At 40.5% G+C, this 10686-nt stretch overlaps 1 protein-coding gene across 6 annotated transcripts; it reads right to left on the reverse strand.

Annotated features, from left to right (window-relative positions):
• Positions 1-197: 197 nt before the first annotated feature.
• eef1da (eukaryotic translation elongation factor 1 delta a (guanine nucleotide exchange protein)) lies at positions 198-8907 on the reverse strand. Of its 6 annotated transcripts, XM_063886405.1 has the most exons (10): positions 8795-8901; positions 8311-8332; positions 7312-7347; positions 4781-4895; positions 2874-2930; positions 1754-1835; positions 1580-1668; positions 1060-1272; positions 556-750; positions 198-320 (listed from the first exon to the last, which is right to left on the reverse strand). In XM_063886405.1, the coding sequence occupies exons 3-10, from the start codon at positions 7323-7325 to the stop codon at positions 282-284; spliced, it is 804 nt and encodes a 267-aa protein (XP_063742475.1). In that variant the 5' UTR covers positions 7326-7347; positions 8311-8332; positions 8795-8901; the 3' UTR covers positions 198-281. The 6 variants fall into 6 exon arrangements, with proteins under 6 accessions (XP_063742475.1, XP_063742479.1, XP_063742476.1 ...); XM_063886409.1 differs by lacking the exon at positions 2874-2930; XM_063886406.1 differs by lacking the exon at positions 8311-8332 and having other exon boundaries at positions 8795-8811.
• Between the last annotated feature and the right edge of the window lie 1779 nt (positions 8908-10686).

Consider the following 10686-nt stretch of genomic DNA (forward strand, 5'->3'; position numbering starts at 1 on the left):
ATGTGGAAAATATCATTAAGAAAGGTTTAGACGTATAGTATGTCAGAAATATAAAAAAGGTATTTAAAAAAGTAATGTGATAATATGAAGTCATAATATAGTCTATCAAATGTATATCCTTTCTCTAAAAAATAGTAACAACAGGATAGCATTGAATATTAAGGTAAGACTGAGAAATAATGAACCGGAAACAGGCATTTGCTCAACTTAATATTTTAATAAACATGCAAGCCGGGAGCAGCAGCAACACTTTGGTGGCACGGGTAAACAACTCGTGGAGCTTAGATCTTGTTGAAGGCAGCAACGTCTACACTCTGGATCTGCAAAGGAAGAAAAAGTCCAATAAGTCAAGGCGTACATTTAATCTTTCATGCACTTTACCCATGATGTAAGCACCACACATTACAGTCTATTCATGTCAGTGATATTCATGTGGGTGTAGAAAGTCTCAAAACATCAGGTTAATATATCCAAACCATCAACATGGCTGGACACTCCTTGAGGGAAGTTAATGAAGTTGTCTATTAAAGTTACAATTGTGTGTGTTTTACTTACAAAGTCCTCAAACTTGGTGAGCTCCTCCTCCAGGATGTCTGTGCCCACTTTGTCGTCCTCGACGACGCAGGTGATCTGCAGCTTCTTGATGCCGTAGCCGACAGGAACCAGTTTGGATGCTCCCCACAGGAGCCCATCCATCTGCACCGAGCGCACACACTCCTCCAGCTTCGCCATGTCCGTCTCATCGTCCCACTAAGGGAACACACCGGGAAGGGGTGTTAAAACACAGAACATTTAACAGTAGCCATGATAAGGCAAATAAACCCAGTTTGCAGCATACTGTAAATTGAGTTGTGAATAGGAATTCATTTAGAATATAAAATACACTTTTAATGCAGATTAGGTCATAATTAATTTAAACTGTTAATTAACATAACATCTTAACTTTATCAAACGTTTTAACTTTCTGAAACAACGGAACACTAAATCTCTTTATAAGAACACTACTGCAATGGAACTAGCACATGCCAGCGACCTGATGCAGCTCATAAGGAAACGTACGGGCTTGACGTCTAAAAGGAGAGATGACTTGGCTATGAGGGCAGGTTTCTTGGACTTCTTGGCTGCATAGGCATCCAGGCGCTCCTGCTTAAGGCGTTCTGCCTCTTCGTCATCCTCATCACTGCCAAACAAGTCCATGTCGTCGTCGTCGTCAAAGTCTTCATCGCCCCCATTTTGCACCTGTTTGACTGGAGCAGCATTGACTGGAACAGCCTGCTCAAAACAATGGAAACATTTGTGTGAAGGTGTGCTCTACAGAAGGCTTTCTCAGTCCATTTGATCAGACTTAAACATCATACAAAAAAGAGCATCAATAGATACGTGGAGGGTACGAAGGAAGCTGAAGCCTTATATACACAAAAATAATAATAATCATTTACAACAAGACAAAGCAAACAAAAAGAAAGTATACCTTAAGTACAAGGTAGAGGACAGTATATTTAAAATTGTTTCAGTGGGACAAGGCTGTGTTCTGTCTTTTACAGAGAAAATATGCATTTAATAATTCTGAGTTATCTACCTTAGGACTTGGGACGCCTGCTGGGCTCTTTTCCAGCGTAGCCACTCTGAGCTCCAACTTCTGCAGGGCTGCTCTCATTTCAGCCACCACTAACAAGCAAACACCAGAAGAAAAGTAAGAATGAATACTGTGCATCAAATATACAAAAGCACGAGAAGACTGTACTGTACAAACCTTTGTGCAGAGTGTGGTTCTCCACTTCCATGCTCTTCATGCGTGAAACCAGCTCCTGGTCTCCTCCTCCATGTGAGGATGACTGGAGAGACAAACAAACTAATAAGCATGTGTCATGATGGAGCTACGGGATCAATCATTACAAAGCAAATGTTATCTCATCCAGGATGAGAAACAATCCAAGCCGTAAAAAGAAGCAAGCTAAATAAAAAAGGTAGATAAAGCGGTGAGATTTCAAATGACTCATGCAAGGCTAGAATCTATTACACGGTGATGAATCACTCCACCCTCACAACGCTGATGTTAAAAAGAGGAGCTGTTCAGCACAACCACTGCTGGCCACTGAGCAGCTCCACTGAAGCATATTCAGTTAAGGGCTCCAAAGCACCTCAGTGGTGGTAATAAGCAAGTGGCCAAAGGGTATATCACTCTCCCCAGGCAGATTCATCCTATAAGCTTGCTTCTCCAACCTTTAGGCCACCACTGCCCCTGTTTACAGCAACAGCATGCAGGCAAATAGTGCACGGATTCTTGTTACAGCACAATAAATCATTATTGAAATGACATGCAGAGATAAAAAGATTAATACAACAACACATCCCACTTTTGTATGTGAATAGATTAGAGTAAAATAAATACGTGTTCACTAGTGAGCTTCCGATATGTTAGATAAGAGTCAGGCAATCACTCTAGGTTTCTGCTCTTTGTGCAAAGCAACATTTGGCTTGGACAGTTATTATTGTATCAATCTTTGATGCAACAATACGAATATGTGTACTGCTTGTGTTTCATTCATAATTGTCTACCCGATTCAGAAGTTACAGAAAATAATTCAAGATGGAAATTTGAAGAAAAAATAGTAGCATTTGAATCAAATTTAATGTTCACATGATCTAACAGAGTCATCAACATTATTATAAATTCCACACGTAAATTCTGAATCAGTTAGTGGTAGCATATGAATGAAAAAATAAAAAGATGCAGGAGGTATAATGGTGATTCAGGATGACACATCTCAGTGATAGCAGTCGTACACTCCAGCAGGCAGCAGCAGAAACTCTCAGCACGCCGCTGTGTGTCAGCCATGCAGCGCTCCCGGACCGGAGCTAAGAACACTTACGTTTCTGTTCCGCGGTCTCTGTTGGCGCCCTTTGGGCTGCTGCAGGGCCATTTTGGCCTGCACCGGGTAATGTACAATGTGAAGGTAAGAGGGAAAACACAAAGACAAACACAAGAAGAAGAAGACAAAGAAGTACAGGTTGTGGGTGGAAAGTTGGATACTGCACATGCCATCAGTCAGTCAAAAGAAATTGATGTCAGAATTGTTAGTGAAATAGGATGAAACATTTTAAAAGACGTCAACTTTTTATAGCACAACTTAAAGTAGTTCCTGAATGGGAAATATCAAGCAGTGCAGCTCCTCAACAGAACATTTTACACGTTTTAAAGCTCATGTTTATGTCTGTGAAAATACTTCCACAGGTCTTGCAGGTTTTTAAATTCTGAAAGTTTGACTTAAAGGAGAAGTTCACATTTTTCAAAGACATGCCTTCTGAAAGCTATTTCAATGCAGGTGGTTGAGGAAAAAATGGCTTAACCCATACGGGAATGGACTGAACAAGTTGTTTAAACATGAAACTCCATCCTTGTTGCTGCCACAGCAATATAGTCATTTGCTTAGGGGCAAGCAAGTATTGGTTTATGTTGGACTTATGAAAAGAATTGTGATTTCCTCCTTTAAGACAATGTTGAAGTAGCACTTATGTATGCAAAAATGACACTTTCATACCGCCTACAATAAAACAAATGACATGGATGTAAAGACAAACAAATACACAACTTCCTGACGGATGTTACTGGTAAAGCAAGCAGAGGCCCAAGAACAAGCGGCCTATACTCTAATGAAAACTTGTCATTTAAAAAACAGATTTCCCCCTTTTTTAGGGTTGGTACTAGAAGATTAGTCAGTACAGTCCTGTCACTACAGGGGAGGTAGGGTGTGGGGGGGGTGGCTGGGGCTCATTTGCAGTACTTACTCCGTTTAGGGACTGCAGGATATTCTGTCTGGATTTAGCAATGTCCTGCAGGATCGCATTAACCTCTCTCTCCTGCATGTGTTTGTGGGTAAAGCAGTAATGAAGCGGGAGCAGTGACAGAACCGCATGCAGAACAAACAGAAGCAGCATGGACCACACACCCAACATGTAGGAGGATTTCTCCAAAGATTGGAAGCAGCTAGCATGAGGGTAACACTTGGTAACGACCAGATCTGAAACTCACATGGTACAGCTTACATTTGACCACCTCAGGACATGTAATGAAATGTGAACCATTGAAACTACCTTTCACTCAAGAAATATGCCCAGTGAAATAAACATTTGTAGGTAGATTATAGTAAAGAGCCATTACGCTGTTTGTGTAAATACATGTTTCACTTCTTCCTCATGTACTTGGGCAGCAGTGGAGACACATGTCTCAAAAACTCTGAAAATAAAACCCCCTTTTGAAATCACAAGGGTTAAGTGAAGACATATGGCTTCTGTGTTTTGGGTGATTAAACCCTTTAAAGACCTGGACATTATTACTCCCTAATCACCATTGTTTCACAGGCTTGTGAAGAAACACTCAACTGCCCTTGACAGTCAGAGAAGCAGAGGCAGCTGCCAAACCACCTGACCCCGCTCAATAGGACGTGGCACTTCTAAATCGAGCCGCTTAACTCTCATGCACACAGCTGCTCCGGGCTGCAGAGGGCTGATGATGATGCAAGTATTGCTTAACGGGCCAGTGATCGACAAGGCGGCATGAGCAGAGGAGGAGTCGGAGAGGAGACCAAAGGGACTTCAAAAGATGGCAGCAGGAGACAAGAGTAGAATTCGGAAATAGGTTTGTATGAAAATCTAAATAACATCAAGAATGATCGGGTGGATCCACATAAAACAAGGTCCCCACTAAAGAAAACAAAGCAGCTGTGCTCTTCTGCTGCATCAAAACAGGTTTAATAACATGTGTGCTTGCGTGTTCTACCTGTGTAGAAGGTCCGTTGGCTCCCTCGTAGAAGCACTTCTCGGCCTCATCGTAGCTGTGTTTGTCGAACCAGATGTTCTCTGAAGCGAGGCACTGCAGTCCACTCATTTTGGTACTAAAGGAGAGAAATCAGAAATTTAGTAGAAATAAGATGCAAAAAACAAAACATTGATCAACAGCCATGATCAGGGGTTTGGTCGTTGGCAGCCAGCACGATCGGACACAATAATGAGTGACAGAACACAGCATATTTAGATGCTCAACTGGAAACAGCATGTTAAAACATCATGCAGAGCCACGGATGGAGTTGTGCGTGGAATTGACAAAAAGTGACAAAAAGCGTAACGCAGACAGTTCCAACCAAGTACACAAATGAATGTCAGAATAAAGGGCATCAGATTCCGTAAAACTAAATAAAAACACTACTGCATAATATGCTAAGCCCCCCCCCTCCCCCCTTCTCGTTCTGCTGACAGGTCGCTGCAGCAGACAGGCAGATATCTACACATTCCTCAGTCAGTGAAACACAGTTTGCCTGCTCTGCAAAGTCTGGATTACTGAACAAAAGGTTTTATCTCTGCCCGCTAGCCAGCCCTCTTAGTGACGGCAGAGGTGCCCTTCATTGTCCCACTGTCAAAAGAACAACCTAGTTTACCATACGCGTGACAATAGATGAGACTTAGTGGCCGTTAAAGAAATGCAAGGGGCTGCTGTGATGCTGACAATGACACGCGTCTGATGCCAAAAATCTGCAGGCAGACAGGAGGTTACATCTCAGGGATGATATAAATGTGTAAAGGCACCTTTAACCTCAATTATGAGGGATAAATAGTAGAAATACAGGCATTTAATTACAATGAATTTACAGGCAAAGGCTGCAACCTGAGCTGTTTCTTTGCGATGAAAGTTGAGAGAAGTTTTCCTATAGCCTTGAGTTGGTGCCCCTGCTGGGCAAATGTACGACCTAATTTCCACGAGTAAGGATGCTTCATTTATTTTCCGAGGGCTATAATCTGTCAAATACAAAAATCAAACATTAATCTCCAAACTTGCGGCTCAAAAATATTATACACAGTGCAGGAGTTAGCACAAATGCACAAAAGAAAATGCATGACAAAAAAAACACAAAAAACTCAGTTAAGTAATGGGAAAACACACACGTCTCTCCCATTCCCTGGGAGAGGTGCCATACTTGTCCCATCTAGGCCTGCGCTCCGTCTCAGAGAAGCCCCTCTTCTTCTGGGCCGGGCCCCTGCTGCCTTTGCCCCCCTGCTCGGTTTCAGAGGTGGTGCGATTGCGGCCTCTACTGTACTGACGGTGGGGGGTCCCGGAGGCCTTCACGGTGGTGACGGAGTGGCCCTGATCCTGCGGCTGACCGCGCCCACGTCGGGCCTGGAAGGTCATGTAGCGTCTGGTGTTCGGGCTTCTTGGAGAGGAAGATAGCGGTCCGTTGCCATTGGAGGCAAGCCGCCGTTGGTAGTTGCCCTCGGCCTGCTCATAGGCGCTGCGGTTGTACATCATTCCCTCTGCCTGCATGCCCTGGAGCAAAGGGCTTTGACCATAGGAGCCACGTCCTTCCATGGAGGAGCCCAACCACTCCTCTTCGGCCCAGGAGCTGTGGCCCTCTGATGGACGTGTGCGTCTCCGTTGTCTCCCAAACTGATCTTTTTCTCCGCTGATGAGGCTTTTCTCTGTGGGATTATTGCCCTGCTTGAAGGTCGTCACCGGAACAGCATGCTGAGGGACTCCTCCTTGCTGACGGTACGGCCGAGACTGATCCATTTCTCTACTAAACGGGGTCTCTTCTCTTTACTCACTTTTGTTTTCAATGAGGAAAAATAAAAAGGAGCAATAGATGGAAACTAGAAGGCATTAGTTCATTATGAAGATGGGATCACACACAGAACTTTGATAGTTTGATCAAACAGCTGATATGTGATGCCAATGCTGTCCTGCAGGCAAAAAGATTGATCAAAAAGCTTACAATTACCTAAATAAAAACATAACTTCCCCTTAAAGGCAAAGTTCAAACTAACCTTTTTGAGAGTATTCAGATGTTTGGCTGACTGTGGCAGGTGGGAAGATTTTAACATATTGTCCAACACCCTTTGTTTGGGGGGGGGGGATACGGAATAATGCCCAATCATATAAAAGCAGGTCATTGATCAATCTCACATTGGACTTTTCAAAAAGCAAAGCCAAAACAAACAAGGCACAAACGAATGGGGCTAATATAATGGCCAACATTTAGGTTAGGATGAGTTTGAAGCATTTCCTCAATATTCATTTAATATTATAGAATGTTGAAGTACAAAAAGTTTTAAATAGAAAAGTAATTTGCAAATTAAGATGCAATTTTTATTAAAAAACAGGATAAATATTAACCAGATAATAGCAGGTGCAAAACTCTGCCACTGCCATCCCTTCAACCATCAAGCTCCAACTAATGAGGAAACGCTGTCTTTAAATGCATTAAGCAGGTTCCTTCTGAAACATTTAAAAACCAACCTGTGCAACATTGTCTGGCTCACCTTTGTTTTGGCATGCTGGAGTAAAGTGTACGCTACCTATTGTGAAATTGAATATTAAAAGAATTCAAAGTAGTCACACATGTTTGAATTACAATGAAAATGATTAACAGAAAGATCTATTCAAGACAATCCACGTTTCTTAACATGCACCACAAACCAAAGACATCATTTACATTTTCATGCATTAAGGTAACAACAAATAATTACATGATATTATGAACATTTTACAAAACAACCCAAAACATTATTTATGCCACAGATATATTCTCTCAGTTGCCTGTTGGTTAGGTACACCTAGCCTCAAATAATGCAGTAAGCAGGCATGTGACAAACCCCTACTTCACGTGGAGAGGCGTTTCCTCCAAGTCATTTTGGAGGCTTCAGTTTGTTCTTCTTCAGGTGTCAAATAAAATTTAAAAATCTAAGGAGTTTTTAATATGTTGTCCAACCCATAGGGCTGAAACAATAGGTTTATGAACTGAGACAGAAAATGTATTCTTTAGGTCAATGGTCAAGCAAAAACACTAACAACTTGCAAGTGAATATTTGCAGTGTTTCCTGTTTTATAACAGTGGATTTCATATCTGGGTTTAGGAGTGTTGGGTGGTCAAAGCAAGCAACCTAAACATGTGGCAATTGGCTTTCTGAATTGTGATGATGAGCATAAAAAAATAAAATAAACATAATCTATTCAGATAATGTTAAATAATGTTAGTAAACTGCAATACTAGCACAAACTACAGCCTCCAAAATGACCATAAAGTTGAGGTAACTTCTCTCTCAAACGGGTTAATGAAGAGCTCATTTTAACTTTAACAAAGATAATATTATTAGATTGTATATATATATGACTGCATTAGTTTTAGCTAGGAGAACATGATCTATCAACTGAGTGCAAAACAGTTCATCATAACATTTAGACCACACTGTGAGACAGCAATAACCCGGTGCATATGTTAGGAGTGCCAGCTGAAAAGCAGCTGCAACATCAACACTCACCTTTGGTAACCGCAATGGGAAGCTAATGCCCAACAGAGAAATAACAGAAAATACACATAGTTTCATAATCTGCAAAGCCTTAAGGAAAAAAAAAACCTCATAGGAATAATTATTTATTCAATGTTTGAGGAAAACCAACAAAAAAAGAGAAACCTCTAACTTTAGCATGTTAAATGCAATGGATATAACTTCTACAGTTCACTGAACCATTTTAAATAAGTGAGCAATTCATGTATAATAACAGTCACAAAACTAGGAAATGGCACAGCAAAAGGAGTAAAAGTTGAGTGGCATTGAATAGTACGGGCTCACTAGCAAAAGTTATGTGCCAATAGTTTTTCTGACAGCACCAGCAACTTGTAGCTAGTTAGTTTGACCACGTGGCGCTTGCAAACTCCAAACTCTAACTTATTTGTGTCTTTCAATCAACAGTGCACTTTATGTTGTGTCCCATGTCGTACAAAAACAACTCTTCTGCACTTACTATTGGCTTTTTTCGACGTTTTATGGCTCGGTAAGCGTCCCTTAGCGTTGTGCCTCGGCTGTAATCCGACGGTAGAAGAGGGCTTGCTTTAGCAGACCGCCTGTATTCTTCAGTGACAGAGGGGGAGGGACGTTAGCTTTTACACCACTTTATCGATTATGTATGCGTTTATTTAGTGTTTATACAAAATGGTACAGCATAAGAACTCACATTGAAACAAGTTATTGTATATATACGTTGAACAGAAGAGGGGATCCGTGTTTTTGGTACATTTAGATTAGTACAATCCATTGTGACCAAAGACTTCATTTCCCAGAGTTCCAGCTGTTTGTTAACCATGTTCTGGTTGGGCCCAGTCTCTGGCATAACTGTAATGTTACATTTGAACAATAACAAATTGTATTCTTTTACATTTTCAGTTGACAATGAACCTCTGGATCTAAATATTTTAAAATAAAAAAGAGGCAACAAGTTGAAAATAAAATATAGTTTACATTTTAGTTACTTGTGGATTTAAAGCTCATTCCCTCTCTTGTCCTGCAGGGGGCAGACTTATCGAGCCAATTCAAACGGACAGCTATCCCAAAGTTATACAAGGCTAATACATTTGAATCTTTCGGACAGACCAGAAGACTACATTGTTTGACTTGACGTAGGTTGAAATAGGTTCAATTCAAGCAGAATTCATCTTGTTTTCAGTGTGGCATTGGTAACTCCAAATTAGTGCATTGAAAGCATTAAAAACAGGGTATCAATTCCAAGCCAAGAGGATAAATCTGTACATCATCCTTCTTTGACTTTGTTCATGGAAAGAATTGAACAACAAAAGCCTTATTCAGTCATTTTCTAATCCTAGTTTGTTATTAATTATAGTTATTGTGATTTCACTTCATTATTTTTGTATAATGTCCCACATCTGAGTGATACAGTATTCGTTTGGGCTATGTTTTTATGGTTTATTAAACTTCTACGATCTATTTTGGGAACCCCTTGAGGGCAAAACTATCTCCACACATTACAGTGCACATATTTGTTCAAATATTGCCTAAAATCCTTTGATATAAGTTTGTCTGACTCAATACCAAAGGTCAAAGTCTTCGGGCTGTAAAATTAGAGTTTGCTCCACTGACGATGAGGCGCTCACTTTGTGGAGTGTTCAGATGCTAAACTGAGCTGACAAACCAAATTAATTTCATTTTCCAGCACTGCTAACAGGTATGACCCGGAATTTGAACATAACTTGTCAGACAGAACCGACACACAGCACATTTAATAGTAGAACAATGTGAGTGTTTCATTTGTACATGAAGAAGAGACACATTGTATACCCCCAACATCAAATATGAATGGTTTTCTTTTCCATTTAGGGTTTTTTAGGAAACACTTTTACACTCAAGTGCCTAACCTGTGTCTCAGCCTCAAGAATAATACATGATTTATTTTTATATTGGGTGACATTCCTCTTTTTAACAATGAATTTGTCCTGCAGCACTGACAATGAAGGAAAATAAGAAAAATCAAGAATGTATGAGGGAGAAGACTAGCACTGATCTTGCTTGAAACAAGGCACGAAATGGAAACAAAGAGATGCCAAATTACTAAAGGGAGATGTGAAATAAAGCAACTAAAAATAGGTTAAAAAACTAAAACTAAGAGATGCAAAAAATAAATAACCATTACTGAACTAAGTGCTAAATGACCGAACCCAAAATAATAAATAAATAAAAACAGAAGCTATTTGGATCTATGTTGTCTTTAATGCAATGGAACTTCATCTCTTCTACGTTTTGGACAATTGGTTGAACAAAAAGAGACATTTTAAGACGTCACTATAGGTATACAATAGTACATTAATCAATAGTGAAAAATAATTGTTACTGGCAGCCCTATAG

Source organism: Eleginops maclovinus, chromosome 6 (genome assembly GCF_036324505.1).
Source record: "Eleginops maclovinus isolate JMC-PN-2008 ecotype Puerto Natales chromosome 6, JC_Emac_rtc_rv5, whole genome shotgun sequence".
Lineage (NCBI taxonomy): Eukaryota > Metazoa > Chordata > Actinopteri > Perciformes > Eleginopidae > Eleginops > Eleginops maclovinus.

Coding starts and splice junctions, on each gene's coding strand:
- eef1da (XM_063886405.1), bottom strand. Junction 2,931..4,780: donor CCAACGGACCTTCTACACAG/GTAGAACACGCA, acceptor TACCCGGTGCAG/GCCAAAATGGCCCTGCAGCA. Junction 751..1,059: donor TCCTTTTAGACGTCAAGCCC/GTACGTTTCCTT, acceptor GTGTTCCCTTAG/TGGGACGATGAGACGGACAT.